Here is a 25,168-nt window from a genome sequence, read left to right on the forward strand (position 1 = left end):
TGAACTTGGACATCGCCTGTTGTCCAATATTACTGAAAATGTGTGATATGTATGCTGATTTGTATACTGTTTAAGTTCAATGAAACCTGAGTTTCACTGATGAAAGCAAAAAATGTCAACTCTCATCCAAACAATAAGGGATAAGGCGTAAAAACAAGCCACGACAATTTCACTTCCCAAACTTCGGGAAGATCAAAGGGAGAGTATCTGCTGAAAACATTGTTTTTTAATAGCTGACATCTTTTACACAAATTTGTTAAAATTATTAGGTAAAATATATCTAGTAGCCTGTCTTCGTCATCTATCACACAGTAATTCGGTTGAAAACAGAGATGCATTTCAGATTACATTTACAATTAATCAAGTACACAGCTAGCATCTGGACAAATTTCCTTTGCATCAGCATATAGTATATGATAAGAATCTTGTTTTGATATTCAAGCAGACAAGCTAATCCATCCACTTTAATATGAGGGCTTCCACCCTCAGATGTACCTTTACAGGTGAGACTGCTGACATATCATGGAGAGTTGTTCCACATTCCAAAATATCCCAAATAATCCATTCCTCAACTACGACAATTAAACTATACTAACCACAAGTTAATTGAATTAATTAAGTGCCATCTTACGAAATACTATTTGACAAAAAGGAAAAAAAGAAATACAAAGAGCTGTTTAAGAATATACATTGCAAAATATACAAATTCCAGTCCGTACAGTGGGCTTTTTAATTTTGAATGGGTTGGCAGTTTGCTTTGCTAAACTATATGCTGAATCAGTAGCTGTACTTGGGTCTAAAATTGAAAAGTTGAAAAGCTGCTTGACTAACTGTGCACCTGATCTTGTTACCATTGTCGCCAGCTTTCACCACAGTACCAAATGTCAGTACTGCCCACCATCAAGCGTGAAAACACATCTGTGTGAACTGACGTTATTCTTACCTTCTTCACAATTTTCCCCCTTATAACCAGTATTGCAGATGCAGGCGCCTATAATGCAGATACCATGTCCTCCACAGTGGATGTCAATGCACTGGTTGGATGGGACATCACATTCAGTGCCTTTCCAACCACTGTAGCACTGACAGCGGCCACGGGAGTACTGGCCATTACCACTGCACAGCACCGGACATGAAGCTGAAGGAGACACATTGAGCAACACAGTCACATCAGTCACATATACTACATAGACTGATTAAACTTAAATCGCAAAATGTTCACTTTGTCAATGTCTACGCTTTGTCGGTACTGTGCAAATGTCTTATTAAAAGGATTCACATTAAATGAAATGATATTTAATGAAATCTTGAACATCAACTCTACATATATTTTATATCACTATCTCTACCAGTTCTGATTGTAGAATAGGATAGCTCCATTTCTTAACTACTCAATTTTTTAAGGTCTGAACGGAGATATATTTTGGTGTGACTTTCCTTGATTGATTAATATGGTTTTAATCACTGGGTCTCTGTGGCTGGTGTTTGTATATGTGTATTTACCTCTAGAGCAGTCAGGCCCCAGGAATCCTGGGAAACAGTGGCAAATTCCTGAGAGACAGTCCCCATTCCCGTGACAATTCTGAGAACACTCCACAATCGACTCTTGATTAAGCGAGAGAGAGAGAGAGTAGTAGTTTAGTATCCTGAAAATGAATTGGGTAGAATGGAAATGCAACCGAATATCTTCAGAAAGAACATACAGATAACACTGAACATACACGCAACACTGAGAGATCACTGCTCTGTGGTTGCTGTAGTTACTGCCAGTAAGCCCCGTCAACACATCTTAACATTCTATCACCCTGCTCTATCTCTTTCTTTCTCGCTTTCTCTCACACAATATTCTTAACTCTCTTGTGTATCTCAGTGGCACATATAGACAACAAAGTCCAGCCAATTATATGCCAATTCATTATAATACCATCACAATCCAATAAAATCTAATAATTTAAAATAAAAAAGTTAACAGATTGCATCAAAACGTCATTCTAATTGATCCTTTGTCCTGAGGATGCATGAGGCTCAGGATGTTTGTTTTAATGGTATGAAATACAAGTGTTTATACCATTTAAAACACAAGCATATATGTCATGCATGCTCGTACTGAGTCTGTCCCACTCAACACCTTATCTCCATGTATGTACAAATATGTGACTCAGGTCCAGATTACAGCAAAAGGCTCTGTCTTGTTCTTTCTCTTGAATCTATCAAAACACTGCTATAATTCATATATACTCTAAACAATTCAGTACATTATTGTATACTTTATAGAATAATTGGTAACTTGGTTCAACGTTGGCAATGTAATTTTGGATCATGCTCATGACACTCTATGTATGACAGATGCAGGGTTCTTATAACGAAAAACAACAGAATGCTTTTAATAGCGGAATGATATCTGCAGAGTGTCACGGTTTATTTTACGTTTTACGTCTTGTCTCGTCATTTCCTGTTTTATTTTGAAAAAGCACTAATTTTGTCCTCTCGTTTCATGTAACTTGCCCTTCCTCCTGTGTCAAGCGTCTGATTGTCTTCCCTGATTCCCAAAGTGTTTCCACCTGTTCCCCTTGGTCCCTCGTGTGTTCAAATAGTCTGCGTTTCCCTTGTCTTGTGCCAGTATGTTGTCTCGGTTCGAGCGTCACTACCAGCCACTCTCCTTGTCTTGTCAAGAACCCACAGTTTCCACGAGCCTGCAGCGAGCGACTCTCCTGCGGTCTTGTTTTGTAATTTATCCTTGTACCATAGCCTTAGTTTATTTATTGTTACGTTAAGTTCCATAGCTTTGTTTTTCCTCCATTTTCACGGAGTGATTTTTCGTTCTTACTTGTTATAGTCACCTCCGTTAAATGAGAGCTTTAAGTTAAAGATAAAGTTCCATAGAGCCTCTGTTCTGAAAGAGTGCGCCTTTGTTTTATTCCGCCTCACTCTGAGAGCGTGACTTTGTTTTGTTAAGAGTTCATAGCTTTTGGTTTTCCTCCCGTTGTGGAGAGATTTTACGTTTGTTAACTTTCATAGCCGCGCTCCTCCCCTCCTTTAGTTACAGAGGAGAGCGCTTAGGCGTTTTATAGCCTTTTCGTTTGCACTGCCGGGAGAGCGCCCTGCAGTGCCGTCATCTGTCTTGTGTTTATGATAAAACCATCTTGAAACCACGACCCTGCATCTGCGTCCTGAATCCCTCTCGAGTACTGACACAGAGTGTTTAAAAGCTGCAGTTTGCATGTGTTTAGTTTGCATTAACACAGTGCTCTGCATGCAGGGAGAAAATATAAATGATGACTAAACAAATCTATAGTTTTATACTAATCTTGCATCTATTATATTACAATAAATGCATTTCAAATGTCAGGTTACTGCAATTAATGTGATTCATTAAGTTTTGAAAAGTGTTAATGACCCAGTCTGTAATATAAATCAAAATACAAATCAATTCAAATCACTATTAGCAGACCAAAAGATATGTTTGACACTCTTGTGGTTCATAGTGATTATCTGTCCTGCATGAAGTAAAAAACCTTATCTGCAGTCCACGGTAGGACAAACGAGACACATCCCTGTTGCTTCATTGAGCTTCGCTACGGATGAATAAACAAAGATGTGTTTGTATTTTAGTTGTAACATAAAGGGTGAGTAAAAACTAATCTAATTTTGTCTGGGCCCATAGTGTGTTGTCTTGTAACCTTTCTTTGTGTGTGATGATGTTAGGTAGGCAGTCACATCTTGGTTGACTTTTTAAAGCTCTTCTTTAATGGTGTCTAACAGCCACAGATTAACACAGTTTTAAAAGTGATGAGAGAGCAGGTGGAGCTGTTCATTTTGCTGAAATATGTTTGTAAAAGTGTGAAAAATTATTTTATCTTTTTTTTCCACAATGACAATAAAAGGACAGCAGATTTACTAGTGTGCAACAGAGACAATAGATCAGTCATCCTTACTCTTGAGGGTTAAATGTCTAAGGTGTGTTTAAAACCAGCCGCATAAATTGCAAACTGCAGTGAACTTAAAAGTCACCACATCCCCCTTTCCTTCAGAGTGCAGAAAAATCTATGGTGGCAATGAAAAATATAAAAGGCAGCAAAAACTGCTAACAAAAAATGTTTCTTGTTCATTTTGGGCTACTGTAGGAACGAGGCAGTGCAACATGGCAGAGAGGCAAGGAGGGAGACCTGTAGAGTGTTTGGATATAAGTTTGTCAATCCAAGATTAGGAAAGCATGTTATTATACAGACTGTGCTAAATTCTACACACTGAAATTTTAAATATTTCTTTGGGGTATAGTGTTATCAGACTTCATGGCTGAAATCCCTCCAAGGAAAGATAAGACTATACATAACCTACCTTACAATATGCCATAGACCTTAGCATTTTACAGGACATTAGAGAATATTATAGATACTCATTAGTGGAAGAGACTGTCAGAGCCTGTACTTGAAAAGCTTTATTACTTCTGGCGTTTTGTATATTGTATATATTGTATTTTATTGAGGCTGCTAAAATTGCACATTGCACAGGGCTGTATATTGTATATACCCTCAGTTAACACCTACCTATAAATGGTAATTTTGTTCATTTGTCAGTTGTGTTGTATTCAGTTACATCTGTTATTTATGCATGTTAAATAACATATAATATTCTATTTTATTACTTTCCCAGTGTGTATTGTAACTGTTGCACAGCAGTTTCCCTCAGGAAAAATAAAACTTCTTGAATCTAGTAAAGCCTGTTTACACCTGGTATTAACATAATACATCCTGGGTCTGTGCTAATTACAACTGAGAACTGAAAATAAACTGAGAGCTTTCAGATTAATTCACATTTCTGCGTTTGTGTAATAATGCTATGCTACCACCTCATCAGTACTTTAAAGCCCTTACTTAATGTGTCTTACCTATGATGACAGTATTGTATGAAACTTGTTCTGTGTTACGTCCATCATTGTAAAATGCCAGATGCCAGATTCCCGTGTCCAGGTAGTGAATGAAGCCAGCCTCAAGCACGTTTACTGAGCGTGTGTGCCGAGCTCCTCCACGAGACTCTTCATCTTGATAACCAGCTAGGTGTGCATATACTGAGTCTATGTCACTGAGTGCTCGTTTCTCTTTGGAAATGAGACGACTACCATCCAGCAGCTCCACAAAGTCATACTGAAAGACAAAATTTTTGAAAAACTCAAAATACATATACAAAAACACACAGCAGCTAGACATGAAATAGGCAGAGAGTCATTAACTTTAGTTTTTCATATCCCCTAAAGGAATATAAATTTTAGTCTAATTAATCACCACTAGTTAACCTATTTGACTTTTGGCACATGGTATGAAGAATCGGATGGACTTCTGTGACATTGCCTCTTGACAATTCTTTGCTGCATCATCTTATTCTTTGTCTCACAAAACACCTAATCTCAAGGTAGTAATTGATGTAGTGGTTGGACCTGTCACTTTGGGGTCAAGCTTGGGGTCTAAACTTTCTGGTCATCGGGGTCTTTTCTATGTGAAGTTTACGCTGATCAGCCATAACATTAAAACACTGACAGGTAAAGTGAGTAACACTTCTCATTGTGATCCAATGCAATGTTCTGCTGGGAAAACCTGCATCTTTGGATTCACATGGATATCACTTTGACCTACCTAAACACTTGCATGAAAACACCACTTTCCTAACGAGCAGCTTTCTGCAGAGGGACGGCACTGAGCATCGCAAAAACAGCTTAGAAAGGACTAAAAAGCATGCCAAAGAGCCTGAGGTGTTCCCCTGACCTCTAAACTCTCCAGATACCACTCTAATGGGATCTGATAGCATCTGCGGTAAGCAAGCCCAATACACGAATATCCTCCCCACAACCCATGGGGCTAAAAGGCTCCTTCACTAAAGTCCTGGTACAAGACACTCCAGGACACCTTAAGATATTCTTTGAGCATGCTTCGACTGGTCAGAGCTCGTTTGGCAGGATGAGGAGATCACACTCATAATATTATGGCTGATCGGTGTATATGTGTATATTCCTGGAGATTGTGGTTCAATGGTTGACTATTTACAGCAGTTCTCTGATAGACTAGTGTCTGAAGACATTTCCAGGAAGTACACTGGAAGTACGCTGGCTCTTACCCAACGTCAGCTGGGACAAACGTTACCAGAAAAAGTAGGTATTAGTGATGGATGTTTTTACCATGACATGTATTTGTCCGTTCTGATAAAACGTTCACTATGATATCCGAAACTGTCAGATACTTTAATATTACTTGGTAACAGAACATGTTTCAGCCCTTGGCTTTCCTCTGCGTCAATGCAAACAATTCTTGACATCATGATACATGTTGAAGTCTCATTCTGACGTGATCTTGAAAAAGGTTCTGATGTGACCAAACAAACTCCCTTTCTAATGTAGTTGCCTATCCTTTGCTGTGCTTATCTTTTGTCAAAGTTAATGTTGTCATTTACAATATTCATTTCAGTTTCATTCTTATACAAAGGCAGATACAGTAACACCCCCCCCCCCCCCCCACACACACACACAAATATAGTTCTATTAGCACAATACCAGTGCACAAGATATAAATACTTCACTTTAAATCATAGTTCATTTCTTCGTGCTCTCATATTCTTATTGTAAAGTATATTGAATATTTATTCAGTATACTTTATATATAGTTTACTATATATGAAAATGATTAAAACTGAACTGACTTAAAGGAGACAATCACTTAAATCACTTTTCCAGCTCTTCTACACTAATATATTTGAATTTGGGGTGCACGACGGGAGTAGATAAAGTTTATTTTTGGCGGCGAAGTTCCGGCCACGGTCAGCATAAACCTCTGTGTGTGCCAAACATTTTGAGATGGACTGGCAGCAAAACTTTTCCTAAAAGAGGGATCGATACCGACCATCCGTGGGGAAAGGACAGACGATGTAAGTGTGCTTTGTGTTTCTCTTGTCTGATTACCACAAGCTAATGCTAACTGCTAGTTCATGCAGGTACAAACGATGCTGTAATAAATGATTTATACAGCAGCTTGTGTTATATTACATTCTCAGGGTCTGACTCTGGCTCAAACATATGTAACGGTGTGTACAGCTCGTGCTCAACTGTTGTTACTGCTGATGATACTCAGCTGTACTTATCTATGAAACCAGGTGAAACCAATAGATTGGTCAGACTACAAGCCTGTCTTAAAGACATAAAGACCTGAATGACTCAGAACTGTCTGCTTCTAAATTCAGACAAAACTGAAGTTGTTCTCTTTGGACCTGAGTGCTTCAGGGAGAAATTGTCTAACTATATAGTTAATGTAGATGGCAGATCCTTGGCTTCTAGTACTACAGTGAGGAACCTTGAAGTTATTTTTGACCAGAATTTATCATTTGACAAACATATAAAACAGGTTTGTGCCTTCTTTCACCTTCATAATATTGTTAAAATCAGGAACATCCTGTCTCTGTGATGCAGAAGAACTGCTCCATGCATTTGTTACTTCAGGATTGAACTACTGTAATTCTATATTATTGGGCTGTCCCACATATTCTCTGAAAAGCCTCCAGCTGATCCAAAATGCTGCAGCCAGAGTTCTGATGAGAACTAACAGGAGAGATCATGTTTCTCCAGTTTTAGCTTCTCTTCATTGGCTCCCTGTTAAATTCAGAATAGAATTTATAAAGCTCTTAATGACCGAGCTCCATCATATCTTAAAGATCTCATTGTAAGATATTTTCCTAACAGAGCACTTCGCTCCCAAACTGCAGGTTTACTTGTGGTTCCCAGAGTTTCTAAAAGTAGAATGGGAGGCAGAGCCTTCAGTTATCAGGCCCCTCTCTGCCAGTAAATGTCCGGGAAGCAGACACCCTTTCCACTTTTAAGATTAGGCTTAAAACTTTCCTTTTTGATAAAGCTTATAGTTAGGGATGGCTCAGGTGATCCTGAAACATCCCATAGTTAAGCTGCTATAGGCTTAGACTGCTGGGGGACCTCATCTGTCACACCTTTCCTCACTTTGCTCTCTTTTTCCCCCTGTTTAATTTCTAAATTGATTTTATGTACATGTGACATTATTGTGGTTATTAACTTGTGTTTCCCTGTTCCAACAGGTATCCTTTGAATGGTGTTATGGTGTTTTTTCCCCCTCTTTTCCCTCTTTTCTGTCTTCTCAAACCCCAGCTGGTCGAGGCGGATGGCCACCCTTCCTGAGTCTGGTTCTGCCAGAGGTTTCTTCCTGTTAAAAGGGAGTCGTTCCTTTCCACAGTCGCCACAGGCACGCTCAGGACGGGAGATTAGACCGAAGACAAGTTTCGGTGCAATCTGTTGGTTTCCTTAGCTAGGATACTATTTTTGAATTGGCTCTATATGAATTAATTGGATTATGATTACAATAAATTGAATTCCAATTGGCTTGAATTGGACTATATTACTTAAGTGCCTTATGTTTATGTATATGTATTTAGCAGACGCTTTTATCCAAAGCGACTTACAAATCAGCCTTGAGATGACAATTGTTGTAATCTGGCGCTATATAAATAAAATTGAATTGAATTGAACTGTTGTCATAGCAGACTGACGCCGAACGTTGGGCAGAAGAGGGGGGCGGAGTGAGCAGCAGCTGCCGCTGCAGCGGCAGGAAAATGCGACAGACATTTTGCAGAGAGGGCTGCTGTGCTTGATCCGTGGCGAATTTGACCAAATGATTTCACAGACATGTCATTAAGGTGCCTGCGACCTGAGTGAACTGGTGGAAAAGGGGTATAATTGTTCTCCTTTAAGCAATTCATGGCATAAAGATATATCAGGTCTAAAAACTGTTTAAACTCCTATATGATTTTATGTAGGCTATACAGACAAAAGAACATATCATACTGATGTACATGGTTTTTCGGCAACCAACCTGTGTATGTGATGGTGGTAGTCCTTTGCGTCCATACACCCCAACCAGAGCATCTTTTTGTACAGAGATGTTGAATTTCAAGAACTGCGGTTGGTCAATATATAGTTGGGACCTCCAAAACACACCTAGAATAAATAAAATAGGACCAGGAAGGTCAAAATCTATTATTTGTAAATTTAACCCAGGTTCACAACAAAATATGTCCCTCTCAGAATACACAACGTGCTCATGCAAAAAGTAAATGAAAAAAATAGTTTGAGAGATTCTAGTCATCACAATTCACCCCATTACCCTTTTTTGGACTATTACAATATTATTTCTTGAAAAAAGTATTGCCATGTTTTTTTATGTTGCCAGAAATTATCTTTTTTATTTACTTATATCTTATTTATCTGCCACTGAGGCAGTATGCTCACTGACTGATGCTGTCATGGTCCCCTTGCCCTCTCAGGTGCTGACCCCTTCTTCTACCTTGTCTGTGTTATCTGCTCTATCTTTCCTCTCATGTGTGTGGGCGTGAGAGGCAGTTTCTTCTGCACATCTGACCATCATCATTCATCCTCTGCAGTATTTAACCTGGACTCTCCTTCCACTCATCACCTGATTGTTTATCTCCTCTGTATGGTCATGTGATCAAGGCCTCCTTAACCACTGTGACTTGATTTTTGGCCTGTCTTTGCCATCTACTCATGTGCCCTCTTCTCCTCTGCCTTCTGGTGTGCTCTCAGAAAAGTCCTGTTGTGCTCTCGTCTTCAAGCAACACTCGACTATGACCTTGTGGATTCACCCGCACTACTTTATCCCCCAAGGATCTCTAGTAAAATTAAAGTCCACTCAAATTTCTTTGTGTGTCCAGCATTTGAGTCCTTCGCACCCACGTGCGACAGACGTAATTTAGTCAAGATGTTATTTTCACATCCTTTCTAGGAAAAAAGTTGAAGTAAATTTTTAAAAAAGCAGTAGCCAAATACATTTGAAAATAATTTCTTAAATACATACCAGTTCAGTTACATTGCTATTGCTTAAGTTCTTTATGGTAAGCAGACTTGATTTTTTTCAAAATGAGGTTGTTTTTCCTTTACTTCAATGAACATGTTCAACACAGATAACTTTTTTTGTTACATATTCTACCCTCACCCTCAATGAGGTGAACAGAAACAAAACCAACATAACAGACCATAACACTGTGATTTAACCAAAGTGTATACAGCTGAGTCAACTTAAAGAAAATATACACACACTGCAAACACACTTTGTTCAATACATGTACAAATACAATATATAGGTATATATTTATATGTATGTGTGTGTTTTAACCTGGTGGGATGTCTTGTATGACTCGTCTCCCCACATCCACCTCCCCTGTGTCTATGGTGTTGTTCTCAAGCAGCAACATCTTTCCTGTAAAATGAGAAACAAGGAGTGATATTTCTTTTACAGAAAAATTATTGCAGTGTGATGCATGACAATTTATTTTGTCCGTCATTACCTGTATTTGACAAACTATTTATTTTCTTTATTTGGACAAGAAAATACACATACAGGAAATAGAAGTGTCAGTGAAGCTGGAATAATGTGTTACAGTAATTTGAGTGAACAAACACACTCACATTCCTGAACTGTTTCTCATGCTTTCAATTCACGTAAGTAAAAAGGCTTGTACAATACCAAACTCACACATTAAATACAAACAAACAAGTACTATATGCTATATAGGCCCACAGAACCATTTAATATCTCCACTGCGTAAAAATGAGCCTCATGTAATGAGCCTTGTACATATTCATCTGCTCTGAGTCCTGACAGGAGCTCTCATGTTGTATAAAGGCAGGTCACGGGACTGTCCATACCTCAACAGCTACTTCAATTGTGCTATAACACACACATGGAGTGCAGTTAGTTTCTCCTCTCTAGTAGCTGTGTATCATGTCAGGACCTGGTCCAGTCCAACTCTTCATACTTGAGACCCTTTCTTGGATGTCTGCCATCTTGATGATCACTGGTTCTTGTTCTGGTAGTCTGCTGTGGACATCTCTCAGATCCACTAACCACGGAGCGCTAGTGTTATTTGATGCTTCTTCCAGTAGTGTTCAGTCTGTCTTTGGATGGTTCAGGGGAGAACGTCCGGTTCATTCTCTTGGCTTTTCTAGTGTACCTTCTCAGTCAGGCAGCCAGAGCTGTGGGTCTTTTCCAGAGTCTCCAACCTCATATATACAGTATATAAAAATATTTTTATATATATACATGTGTATATGTGTATGGAATTCTTCCAGAAAATATACGATTTCTTCCAGAATATCATTGCAATTAGAAATATTTTGGTACACACATGTTGATTTAATTTATGTGCACTGGAACATACAAAGCAGAGAAGAAAAAAAGCCAAATTTGACATAATTTCACACAGAACGCGAAAACAAAATTTTTGGCACTCCACATTTAATATTTGGTGGCACACCCATTTGAAAAAAATAACTGAAACCAATCGCTTCCTATAACCATCAACGAGCTTGTCACACCTCTCAAGTGGAATTTTCAACCACTCTTCTTTTGCAAACTGCTCAAGGACTCATTGTCGGCCACTTCAGAAGTCTCAAGCGCTTTGTTCTCAACCATTTCTGGGTGCTATCAGAGGTATGTTTGGGGTCATTGTCCAGCTGGAACACCCATGACCTCTGATGCAGAAACTGGACCCTACATTGCATCCCAAAATCTTTTTCATTTCATGATTTCATGATGCCTTGCACACAGTCAAGGCACCCAGTGCCAGAGGCACCAAAAACATCCTCAAAAATCTTTGAACCTTCACCATGTCTGACTGTAGATACTGTTTTTTCCTTTGTAGGCCTCATTCCGTTTTCTGTAAACAGTAGAATGGTGTGCTTTATTAAAAAGCTCTACCTTGGTCTAATCTGTCCACAAGACGTTCTCCCAGAAGGATTTTGGCTTCTTCAAGTACATTTTGGCAAAGTCCCGTCTGGCTTTTTTATGTTTCTGTGTCAGAAGGGGGGCTTCCTTTCGTTCAGATGTCAATGGATAGTTCGAGCTGACACTGCTGCAGACTGAGTCTGCAAAACAGCTTGAATTTGCTTACATGTTGATTGGGGCTATTTTCCCACCATTTGGACTATCCTGCGTTGCAGTCTTTTATCAGTTTTTATTTTTCCACCTCCAGGGAGATCAGCTGCAGTGTCATGTGTTGTAAACTTCTGCGCACAGTGGACAAAGGAACATGAAGATCTCTGGAGATGGACTTGTAGCCTTGAGATTGTTGATATTTTTCCACAATTTTTGTTCTCAAGTCCTCAGACAGTTTTCTTCTCTTCTTTCTGTTCTCCATGCTTAGTGTGGCACATACAGACACACAACAATAATTTTGTCCGGCCCATTTTTGGAGTTCTTTGTGAGTTCTTTATGTCGAATTTGGCTTTTTTCGTGTTGTTTCAGTGCACATAAAGGAAATAATCATGTGCATACCAAAATACAAATTGCAATAACCTTCTGGGAGAAATGGTGCATTTTCTGGAAAAATTCCAGGGGTACTGATAATTTCAGCAATGACATATCTATACACATACTTATATGTAATACATATAATTATTATACATATGATACAAGTACAACATGGATTAATAGGTACGGTAAATGTTTGATAATTCTGAACTTATAATTGCTAAATGATTTATTTATATTGTATCTCCTTGCTAGAAAAAACTGTATTCTATAATGCAGTCCTCTTTTTATAATTCTTAGGCAGGTACTTGTGAAGTGCTGTCCTTGTCAGGTCATTTGTGATTTGTTCTTCACTCACTCTTTAATAACTTCACATCTTTTTGTGTGCAGTATTGCATAGACATAGAAAGAAAATGCTCAGTGACAACCAACTCTAGAAGGACTTTGAGCCATCTCTCAGCTTGCTGCTGTAGGGAACTCTTCTGTCTTTACTCTTCATGTATTTATTTGTACTCAAGTGGATTTAAGTAATTGGATAACTGGATTTGAATTTGAACTTGATATTTTCTGTAAAGTGCACTGAGGCGCCTTGATGTGACCTGCTGCAATATATATAAAATAAAATCTAAATTAATATCTGAAACTTTATTTCTACTTGAAAAACAAACACAGTGAATCAAGCATAAATACAGATGCCATGACCTCTTCACCTTTACCTTCACAAAAACCAACAAAATATTGGAATAGCAGTTTCTTGAAAAGAACTTGCAGTGATCACAGCCTTCTTTGCAGAGAATATATTATATGTTATATTAAAAAAAAGGAATGAGTACAAATTCAAAACAATAGCAGACTGAGGTTTCTCCCATACAACACCAGTGAGTTTTATTTTCACTTGAAAGGAAATGACTTTCTTCTAACTACATTACCAGCCTTTTTAAGAAGAAGCTGTCAAACTGTGGCAAATATGTCTGGCAATTTCTCCCAAAATCTTTATAGGTTTTGATGCAAAAAGAAATAATAAGAGTTACATTTATGAAGAAACTCACCATTGTCTGTGGACACCACAAAAGTGTTCGGAGTTGTATCTCTTCCACCTCCTCCGTTTTCAAATGCTCCATAAGTCTCGCTCTCCTGAAGCTGCCAGTTTAAACCAAACAGGTGCATAGCTGTAGAGATGACAGCAAAGCAGAAAGGGTTAAAAAAAGACCAAAGCAAAATAGAAACATAGAGATTAATTCAATAAAGAGCTAAATGAAAATGAGATGGAAAAGAGAAAACAGCGAGTAGTGCAAAAAGGAGAAATCATACAGGAAAAGGAAAAGTGATGGTCAACAAGCATAACAGAGAGATGCCATGGCAAATATGTACAATGGGACAAAATGAAAGAAGAATAAAAGGGAGGATAGAACCATTGTCCTGCCACCCTGTCCTACCATCTGATTTCTAAAAGTTTGGGAGCACATAGACCACATTGGGACACTTACAATAAAACATGAAAGTTACCTATAATTTTCCATCCCACAAGTCTGATGATGAATATGTGAGGAGGCTTATGTAATATGTCACAAAGTGATGCTATGAAGATCAAAAGCAGTAACCTGTTTGTGTTCGTTAAAAGGAGTCTGGACTGAATTCCTCACACAGAATGTTACTTGCCCTACACACAGAAGATCGCTATATGTGCTTTGGTTCTTCATACTGACTAAACAAAGGAAAATTAGTGCCATATCAATGTGTGCTTTCAAATAGCAAGCAGGTCTCACTAAATCCTGTCAGTCAAAACAGCGTGGTTGGTTAGGAAACTGCTCTTACGTACTAGCTGTTCCTTACACACACTTTGATTTGCTCCTCCACTGCCAAATTATCTTTGAGCCTCCTATTTGGCTAACAGGGTGGCAAAGAGCAAAACAAGAAGCAATTGATTTAACTTATATATATCGAAAGAGAGAAACCCCTGCTGTGGATCCCCTGCCTATGCACAATTAACACATTACATACAGCACACAGTTATTTCACAGTCACATACACATCTGTTTGCCTCATTAAAATGAAAGCCCTACTGTTACCCGTAACCCCTCGTGGGTGAGGACAGAAACAAAGAGTCATGGGAGTGTTGGTTAATTGAAAGGAAACTGTACAAGTCTGTTAGTCTGCTAGTGTGTGTGCTTTAAAGTAAGAGGATTAACAGCCATGATAACAGTAAGACTGACTCTCACTAATTATATAATGGAAAATTTGAATACTGGAAATTTTGAAGATAGAACATTTAAGACCAATTTAGATAAGGATTGAATGAACTACCTGGTCATCAAAAATACATCAATCCATAAGAAATACATGTTGTAAGGGTCTATCAATTTCCAACAGTCTCCATTTGTTTTAAACTAAACATAGTTAAGTTGTTATGGTGATAAGAGGTTATCACTGGAAGCTGTCTCAGATATATTTTAAGCCACCATACCCAAATGAATACAGTCAACCTGTCGACCTGTCACTAAGTCTACTCAGAGGAGAGACTGATCCCTGTTCAGCTTTAATACTTTTTATTTTTTATTTTTGCCTTCAATGGACAGGGCAGTAAAGGGAGACAGGAATGGAGGAGAAAGACTGGGGGAATGACATGCAGGAAAAATTGACACGATCGGGATTCGAATTGAATTGGCATTGCCAACGTGGTGTGTGGTCTAACCATTCAACTAGCAAGCACTCCAGCTTTCATACTCTTAAACACACAGAGCTTTACCACTTGAAAGGCAGATGTGTTGTGTCTTCGTCTCTGTTTTTACATTTCTATATGCGTTTCTGCTTCATTGTACAAATAAGTCAAAGTGTGTCATGGGTTTAGATTCTCACCTTTTAGTTGATCTTCTATGTGCCAGTACTATGTAACAGTACTTCCCGTCAGTCAGCTACTATACAAATAGCTTGCTAATTCAACAGACTGTGACAACTTGTGTTCTCTCAGTCATTACTTGATCTGCGTCAAGTACAGTTGTTTTTTTTTAAAGAGTTCAAACAAAAAGATATGCTACATGGCATACATCTTTAAGGTGACTGTTCTACTGCAAGTTAAGCTAGCTGCCATTGCCACAGCCTTTCCCAGGTCAGGTCTCTGTGGCTTTGGTCAACTCAAGTCAAAGTCAAATGTATTTGTAGAGCACATTTCGTGTACAAAACAATTCAAAGTCCTTCACATAAAATAAAAGCATTGCAGCAGGGAGTGGAAGAAGCATTAAAATAACAAACTTGGCTCTGTGTCCTTATACAGAAATAAACAGAAATTCATAGCCTTTTCGAAATATTTACAGACATCACAGTCTGCGTAATAATTACAAAACATCGCTGTTTGCGGAATGATTACAAAACATTGCAGTTTGTGGAATAATCGCAGTTTGCGGTATAATTACAAAACATTGCTGTTTGCGGTATAATTACAAAACATTGCAGTTTGTGGTATAATTACAAAACATCGCCGTTTGCGGTATAATTACAAAACATCGCCGCTTGCAGTATAATTACAAAACATCGCCGGTTTCAGTATAATGACAAAACATAGCTGTTTGCGGTATGATTACAAAACATTGCTGTTTGCGGTATAATTACAAAACATAGTCGCTTGCGGTATAATTACAAAACATAGTCGCTTGCGGTATAATTACAAAACATCGCGGGTTTCAGTATAATTACAAAATATAATTTTTTTAGGTATAATTACAAAACAAATGTATGTTGCTTTGGCTTGGAATGGCTACATCTTTCACAAATGACTTCTTCTGTAGTTTGTCAACCACCACAATGTCTGGTTGGTTTGCTATCACCTGCTTATCAGTCTGGATCTGGAAATCCCATAGGATCTTAGCTCTGTCGTTTTTCACTACCTTTGGAGGTATCTCCCATTTTGACTTAGGGACTTCCAGCCCATCGGCACAGATGTTCCTCCCTTGGCCAGGTTATTATGACAAGGGGGTCATAAATCAATGGACCTATTGTTATATTTGGTTTAAATAGAGGATATAAGTGAAATTAAGGTTGAACAACTCCCCTGGGGGGAAATATTAATGCCCAAGTAGGTGATATGAGTTCTGCAAAGGAGAATAAGTGGTGTATGGGCTGTCACATCCCAACTGTTATTATGTAACGGAAGAATAAAATATTTATGCCAGTTTATTATGTCCAGTCTTTGGATAATTTAATTGTTTCTTGAAGTGATAACTGTGGGTTTTGTAGAAAAAAGCAATATGTCATCTGCATAAAGGCTCATTTGGTAGTATGTTTGGGATGTCTGGATATCCTTAATATGAATGTTCTGACGAACTGCAGCAGCAGATAATGGTTCAATGAAGATTGTAAACAGAAAGGAGGAAAGTGGGCATTCTTGCCTTGGCCCCCTGTGCTGTATGAAAGTCTGTGATGTTGCTCCATTGCTGATTATAGTGGCTGATGGTGAAGTGTAAAGAATTTTAATCCAGGTAATACATCTTTTCCCCAAAGCCAATTTTTGTAGTGTGGATATGAGAAATTACCGGTTTACTCGATCAAATGCTTTGTCTACAACTGTGTCTATGATGGTTTTGGATTTTTGTGATGATGAATTTTCTATTATCTTCAGAAGTCTGCATGTGTTGTTGGACGAGTGCCTGTCTTTAATGAAATCAGCTTGATTGGGGTGGTTGATACATGAAATGATCCTTTCAACTCTGTGAGCAAGTGATTTGGTAATAATTTTTGCATCTACATAAAGGAAATAAATGGGGTGAGAAGTAATTGGTAATGTCAGGTCTTTGTTGGGTTTTAAAATGAATTAGATTGTGGCTTTATTCATGTTTTCTGGTATTCTTGAATTATGTTGTATTTCAGATATGACTCTTTGGAATAGTGGTGCTAGGATTGACGAGAAATGTTTATAGAATTCAACAGGAAAGCCGTCAGGATCTGGTACTTTATGTTTAGGCATGAGTTTGAGAACAGTGTAGAGTTCTTTTTCTGTTCTTGCTAATTCAGGCATGTCAGTTTGATCCTTATTTAACTGTGGCAAATAGATTTTATTTTAGAAATTAGTTGATGCTTTCCTGGTTTGTTTTCCCTGTTAAGTATAAGTTTGCATAGAAGTCTTTAAAATTTGTATCTATCTCTACTGAGTCTTTAGTGCTAGAGACGGTTGGTTTTCCTGGTTTTGTTTAAGTTGGTTTACGAATAATTTACCAGGGTGTTGTCAGGGTGGAAATGTTCTTGCCGGAGCCAATGTATTCTGAATTTGTTTTTCTTACCTATAATTTTATTCAGTTGAAACAAACTTTGATAATACTAAATCTTAATACTAATCCCTGAAGATGGGGTCAGGGTGGCCATCACAGATACTACAGGGTGCCATAAACAACATCAACAGCGGTGGGCCTTGCACGCAGCGAACAGAGAAACACTGTGGCAAATGGGACGGAGTACCACTCAGACTGAGGGAGCGATCACACCAACATCCATTCCCCAGCAAATGTTCAGTCACTGGACAACAAATTGAATGACCTCAAAGTGAGAGTAAAGCTCCAGCGCAACATCAGGGACTGCAGTCTTTATCTGAAACATGGCTGATGATGGTGGTGGAGTTCAGGAGGAAACAGAGGTGCTTCTACTCTCTTCTCTCCATCGCAGGTGCTCCAGTGAAAAGAGTGAACAACATCAATTACTTTGGAGTTTAGCTCCCAGACAATCTTACCTGGCTCACCCACATACAGGTCAAAAAGGCAAGACAGCAGCTTCACTACCTGAGGCAGCTGAGGAGGTTTAGGGTCTCTTCTAAAATCCTCAAAGCCTTCCACACGGCCGCTGTTGAGAACATATTGACCATGTGCATCACATCATGGTTTGGCAACAGCAACGTACAGAGCCGTAGAACCCTGCAGAAACTGGTCAAAGCAGCCCAGCGCTGGATCAGATCTGATCTGCCCTCCCTGCAGGACATGTATTCCAGGCACTGCCAGAGGAGAGCCATCAAAATCACCAGAGACACTTCCCACCCCAGTAACTGTCTGTTTCAGCTGCATAACTCAGGCAAACGGTTCCGAGGCCTGACAAAAAGAACTGAGAGAGTCAGGAGGAGCTTTTACCCTGAGAATATAAGGCTCCTGAACCAGGCAATGCCTCTCCATCCTGCGCTTTCACTGTCTCATTGTAACTCACCTGTCACTTTATCAGTTTGTTTAAAAGAGCCATGGTGTTATGTTCTTATCTCTGCATAAACTGTCCATCAATGTATAATTTGTCAACTGAGATCACTGTCTTCTTTCCTTCATGGGGTGAGGTTGTTTCTGTCTGCATGATTTTTTGGAAATTGGTCGTTCAGTCCAAAGTTGTTGAACCTGTTTTTTTCTGTTTGTAATGTTCAAATTTGCCCATGATTGGGCGGCGGTTGTTATTAATATTCTTCAAACCTAAGCGGTGTAAACGGTGGAAGGTCATATTCTTGACAGGATCATGTATGTAAATCAAGTATAGTTTCCTTCATTGATTTGTTGTCTGCAGTTATGGAAGTAAGCTGCCTGGTAAGTGTCTTAAGGGAGTGTTTAAGTGTTTGCTTGTGTAAGAGTGTCTATTTGTTGTTGGCAGAATTGCAGGGAGTGTCATACTTACTACTACTATTACTAGTACTTCAATGAGGGCAATTCTGCCCAGTTTTGTGGTGAAGTCGGAGATTTCACCACAAAAGTTATTAGGTGCAAAGAGTGAAATGTTTGGATTTAATTCTGCAGTCTGGCCGCAGGACGCCACCATCATAGCTCACGTACCATCTAGCAAGAGTTGGCTATAGCAACATCAAGCTTCCCCAGCTGAAGCTGATGATTGAATATATATTTTACAGTTTCACTGTTTACTCTACATAGAAAAATATAAACCTATTTGCATGAGTCAGGAGTACTACTATAATGTATGGCTTGCAAACACTTAATTACAGATGACAGTAAAATCCAATCTTAAATTCCACAGTTGCAAATTGTAGCCAAGTTGCAATTTACCTTTAAATCCACTAAAATTAATGGACGAGTCAGAAAAATAACTAATTAAAGACTTATTTTTAAGTCTATGCCTGAGCTAAAACACCCTTGAAATTAATATGTGTGAATATATTAATTAAATATGTGTGGATGTGTTGCTTATGCGCATTAACACCATGAAGATGGACAGGCTGTTAATGTGTATAATCTTACCTATGCAGTAACACAGCAGGACAGAGAGCAGTACAGAAAGACCAACTGCGCTGATGGCTGTACACCTGAGGGAAGGAAAAATGGAAAATAAAGCTGGCCATATAAAAGTTATAATTTTTGCAATTATGGGTGTGCACATGACCACTAGGGTCAATCAAGTAAATTGATCAACTTTAACTAAATATCTTCTCGTAAACACCAATTCTCTGCCCATATATTGACTACTTGAAACATTCTAACAAAAACAACTACAGTGAATTTAAAAAAGCATTCATGATTTGTTTTCTTACTGCCTGAAATATGGCTTCTTAGTAGAAACATTTAGGGTATTGGCCAGTCAACCTGCAGTCCAGACTTTTCACCAGTTACAAACTTTAAAACTTAATATTATATTAAAACTTAGAATCTTTCACAATAAGTGTATGCATACTAAAATTTACAATGACACTTAGATTGCGTGCACATCGGTGGACTTAAATTAACATAACTGTGAATCCCTATATATGTAAATTTCATTGCACTGCCCTTTTGCACAGCTATTTTATGCTTATTGTTGATTCTTTTATTATAATCTGTTTGTCTGTCTGTCTGTTTACTGAAGTTAATTATTAATTTAGGGCTGAAAATAGGATGAATAATGATTTTTAATGTTTTAATTTTTAGAATAATTTCAATATTTAAAACATTTCTTTCTAAAGTTCACTTCACTCGCGCATGTGAGATGTAAACATATATATATATTAAATTATATATACAATATATGTAATCTTGTAATGAGGGCACGTTAATGTTAAACCAAAAAATCATTGGTGTATTACTAAATCATGATATGAACAAAGCTCTTTGGATTGAATGAGCGCTAAACCTAAGTCCCTTTTATATACATCTTTAAAAAAACATTTCTTTATATCCAGTTCCATTTTATTTTTGTGTTTATGTGAGCATCTTTCTGTACTCTGTTGAAGAAAAAGGAAGTCTTACATAGTTATATTACAGGAAGATCTCTGTGGTTGGTATAATAGGTGATATATTAAATATACTTCGTAAACATGAGCTTTTATTTCATTAAGTCATGCCAGACTCCTGAGACTTGTCTACTTGAAGTCAATTGAACTGAGCTTTTGTGATTACAGAAATTATTAAGAAAATAATAGATAAAAATGAACACATGAAATGAAGATAAAAAGTTCCATCTTACCGCCATGAACAATACTTTGAGGATTTCTTGAACTTAAAGGCAGAACGGGACAGGGTATTCCTTGGTAATGGCCTGGTGGGAGGGGAGTACACTGAGCCTGTTGCCATGGTGTAGCCAGGAGTGGCTGTGGAAAAGAGGGGGGTGGTGCCTGTACCTGTTTTAAAGAGGAAGTGCCTTGAAGGCAAGAGAAGAAAAACAGCAAAAACTATAAGGTATATTGACTTTTACATACAAAACCTTTAAAAAAACAAATGCACTTCCATCACACACTGTTGCCCTCAGGTGGCAGCGCCAGGTGACTCTATAAATCTTCATTACTACAGTTTAAGTGCTACAAGGTTGTTCCACCAAAGTGCACATGTTTGTATATATGCATATGTTTAGCATATTCAATAATAGGGGCTGCATGGTGGTGTGGTGGTTATCACCATCCCCTCATGGCAAGAGGGTTCCTGGTTAGAATCCTTCCTGTGTGGAGTTTGCATGATTTCTGCATGTATGCATGTTTTTTTTGTCTCTATGTGCCCATGTGATGCAGGTGACCTGTCCAGGGTGTTCCCTACCTCTTGCCCAATAACAGCTGGGTTAGGCTCCAGTCCCCCGTGACCCTTGGATTGAGCGGGTATAGAAAATGAATGGATAGATGTTCAAAATATTCTTTCTTAAATTCCAAGAGTGTTTTGCAACCATTTCCCTCAGAGATTTTATACATACAAACACTGGCTGCTATGTTTTTGGTACTTCAGAGAAAGTTTTATCAGATCCAATGAACTGTCACGATTTACATTCTGTTTCATGTCTTGTCTCGTCATTTCCTGTTTTATTCTGAAAAATCACTAACTTCCCCCTCGTTTCATATATCTTGCCCTTCCTCCCGTGTCAGGTGTCTGATTGTCTTCCCTGATTCCCTGATTCCCAAGTGTTTTCACCTGTTCCTCTTGGTTCCTCATGTGTTCAAATAGTCTGAGTTTCCCTTGTCTTGTGCCAGTATGTTGTCTCTTCCCATGAGTATCATTACCAGCCATTTGTCTTGAGCCATAGTTTTCACGGTCATAGATTCCACGAGCCTGCAGTGAAACAATCCTCCTGAGGAGCCATCTTGTTTTGTAATTTATTCTTGTTCTTAGTCATAGTTTATTTATTCAAAACGGTAAGTTTCATAGCCTTGTTTGTTCCTCCGTTTTCAAGGAGAGATTTTTCGTTGTAACTTTTCATAGTCACCGCGTTACAGGTGAGTATTACGTTTATAGTTAAAGTTTTATAGAGCCTCTGTTTTTCGAGTGCGTCCTTTGTTAAATCTGCCTCATTAGGAGAGTGTGTCTTTGTTTTGTTAAATTGTTCATAGCGTTTCTGTTTTCCTCCCAGCGTGGAGAGATTTGTTTGTTAACTTTGATAGCTGCACTCGTCCTCCGCCATAGATACTGAGCTCAGGTTTTTCTTAGCCCATTACTTTGCTCTGTTTGGAGATCCTCGCCCTGCCTTGCTCTGTTTGAATAATAAACATCTCTTTGAATCCGAAAAGACTTGTGATGCGTCTGTGTTCTGAGTCTGAGGATCCTGACAGGAACAAATCATGTGAACTATGAACCTGAAAAACTTAGTGTGATAAATCTCATTTAGGTATGAAGATTCAAATTATTTTGCAAAACAAGGTAAGCCCGACTATAACCCCAGTGAAACCTGAACCAAATTTGTGACAAATGGTAAATTTACCATGTGAAGCCCAATCTGCAGTATCTGGAAATGCTGACGATTTCAAGTTCAGTCTGGATGTCCAGGGAAAGTGAATAGGAAACGAACCATTCTTGTATAAGATGAAACTTATTAAACTGTCGTTAAAGGTTATCTAAAAAAATTTTAAGGCCTAATTTCTCACTGGGGTCATTTCTGGTTTAACAGAAGTCGCCAACTGAGGGACATTCTACTGTACAATGTTAAAAAAATTCTGTTTCCTCATGAAGCCACACAGTTTTTGTTTGATTCCAGAAAAGAGAGGTAGACATGTCCTTGCTGAAAACAACTGCTGGCAGTAGCCTATAGCAATTACCAAGGTCACAATGTCCAATGGATGACATGATCCTGGCTAATGAGCATTTATCTTTACAATTAGACTGCTCTCTAACAAGGCTGTGATTAACAACTACAATCTATTATAACAAGGACCCCTCATTTAATACTTGCCACTAGGCAAGATGTGAAGAGAAGAACAAAAGAGAATGAAGACAGAAAAAATAATGCAGGAGTCAGAGGGGGAGTGACTGATTGAACATTGCAAAAAGGTGTCAAATGTTACTCTGTTTTGTGTGTAGTCTTATAAGTACTTAATCAAAACAATGAGACCCTGTACCCTGTCAAACAACCAAACAGCAACCCAAGGCATTTGGTTTTATATTTCAGGTGATTTAACCCCGTTGTACCCCGCCTCTCGTCTGATGACCGCTAGGATAGGCTCTAGCCCCCCTGGCGACCCGACCAACGGATTAAGTGAGAATAAAAAATGGATGGATGGATTTCAGGTGATTTAGAATTGCAATAAAAGCTTATTTCACAATATTTGTTAGTGACATAAACTTATTATGGGTGCCAATGCCAAAGGCAGGGCACACATATTACTATTGTGAATACTTATTATTTTTCCGTTTTTCGGCACGCTACTCCTCCCGCAGCGAAGGTCCGACTAAAATAAAAAACACATCGCTGCGTGCGCGCCGATGGGCAGAAGTGTGCTTGTATTTATCTCTCTCATTACTCGAAAGGAAAAGCGGATAAATGGGAAAAAGCGGGAAAATTGTCAATGGGGAAAATGCATTGAGAAGGCCTTAAAGAGGCAGTTTGGAGCTCGAACCCACACATATGATACCTCAAAACGTGCGTCTGGGTCTGCAGAGGTGTGCTTGTATTTTTCTCTCTCATTACTAAAATGGTTTTTGAGAAAATGACCTTAGAATCAGCACTGTCCCTCTCCATTAGAAATACAGGGAAATCCACAGTCATCCTCCACACTAATCACAGGCCCAAATCTCCCTAACATCCACTATTTCTGTTAAAACTGGATAAATTCTTGCTTGAGATGATGCTATTTATGTCTTCTTTCCATCTTTGTACTTTAACATATGTTTCTCCCTCAAATCACCTCAGATTCAGAGCAAAATCACACATTTCCATTATAAACAGGCCCTCCTTCTCTCCTTTAAGCTGATAGTGAAGGCTGTATTCAAACTGCTATAAAACCTGTATTTTAAACAGGACCTTCACATAAATGACATGAGTGTCTTCAGCAGACCTTTCTCTTATTGAAAAGTTAAATTTTTTTTTCAATGTGACTTATAAATCCATTGAAACAGCTGTTTGTTCTCAGGGGGCACAGCCTGTCCTCCTCTGTCTCTCTCTGGCTCAGGCCTTCCTTCTGTGTGGTTAGCCTCACTCATGCTGTATAAAGCAGGCAGGTTTCACCAGAACAACCCAAAATCTAATTTTTCAGATTTGAAGTGATTTGATTTGATTTGAAGTATCTAATGCTTGAGCTTCACCATAGCCTCTCTGTGTGTCTGTGTGGACGGGCAGAAGACGGGCAGCAGCTTGGCACCCATCAAAATTTCTTCAGAAATTTTCTAGTTTACATTACAGACCGTGTTATGTTATGATAATGTTAAATCATACTGAGAAATTAAAAAGACAAGAACATTTTAATGTTTTTTATTCGAATTGTTTATGCTATTTCCTGGTGACCAATTCATAGAAGGTGTGTCTTGTGAAGATTATCTGTTTTATACAGCAGTGTAACAAGTGTCCACTTAATCTGATAATCACCAGTTAGTGGTCACAGAAAACCCAATAGAGCTGATGGAGTGAGTTAAATACTCCCCGTCCTGTTCTATACAACTTGAGGCCATCTCTTTCACATGAAGAAGTTAAATAACTATAATGTGGTGCATAAAAGGAAATAATGTAATCCATTATAATTTGGATTTGTAGAAATACAGTGCCTCGGTCCATTATTCTGGAGCATTTTTTTCTATTTTTGGAAAAGGAGAAATGTTGTGACCTGGTTCTGTCTTTGGGAATATGTACAGATTATTCATACTTAAATTTTATGTAAAAACAATTGCATTTTTCATAATAAAAACAAAACAATTGCAAAAAATATTGTGTATAGTTTAAATTATAGAAAATTAGACTTTCAAAAAAGAAATTGGAATCAAAATCGTGAGAAGTGGCCAAGGGGTGGAGGAGTCAGGAGTAATCTTCCCTGGTGTAAAGCCTATATACACTGGTAAAAAATGGAAAAAAAAACTTTGGAGGACTTAAAAGCAACAGAAGTATACTGGAGCTAGACCTTAGCTTGCAACTTCCTCCATGAAGAACAACTAAAAATCCCCCCGGGGCCATTTTTCCAGGCCTTGCATACCAGAAGCGCCTCCGACAAGAGCAAAGCATAA

The 25,168-nt window shown here is 38.4% G+C and overlaps 1 protein-coding gene across 5 annotated transcripts in view; it reads right to left on the reverse strand.

Moving 5' to 3' along the window:
* The window catches only part of LOC140304850 (teneurin-3), a 207,533-nt gene that overhangs the window by 111,684 nt on the left and 70,681 nt on the right, over positions 1–25,168 (reverse strand). For all 5 annotated transcript variants that reach the window (XM_072383646.1, XM_072383645.1, XM_072383644.1 and 2 more), the window contains 8 exons: positions 20,730–20,903; positions 19,532–19,596; positions 13,379–13,498; positions 10,194–10,277; positions 8,877–9,001; positions 4,889–5,144; positions 1,504–1,605; positions 944–1,138 (listed from right to left, as the gene is read on the reverse strand). In XM_072383646.1, coding sequence (XP_072239747.1) covers positions 944–1,138; positions 1,504–1,605; positions 4,889–5,144; positions 8,877–9,001; positions 10,194–10,277; positions 13,379–13,498; positions 19,532–19,596; positions 20,730–20,836 — 1,054 coding nt within the window. In that variant the 5' untranslated portion in view covers positions 20,837–20,903. The remainder of the gene's footprint in view (positions 1–943; positions 1,139–1,503; positions 1,606–4,888; positions 5,145–8,876; positions 9,002–10,193; positions 10,278–13,378; positions 13,499–19,531; positions 19,597–20,729; positions 20,904–25,168) is intronic.

The sequence above is a fragment of the Leuresthes tenuis genome, unplaced genomic scaffold (genome assembly GCF_036924035.1).
Source record: "Leuresthes tenuis unplaced genomic scaffold, fLeuTen1.0.hap1 SCAF_4, whole genome shotgun sequence".
NCBI classification, from domain to species: Eukaryota; Metazoa; Chordata; class Actinopteri; order Atheriniformes; family Atherinopsidae; genus Leuresthes; species Leuresthes tenuis.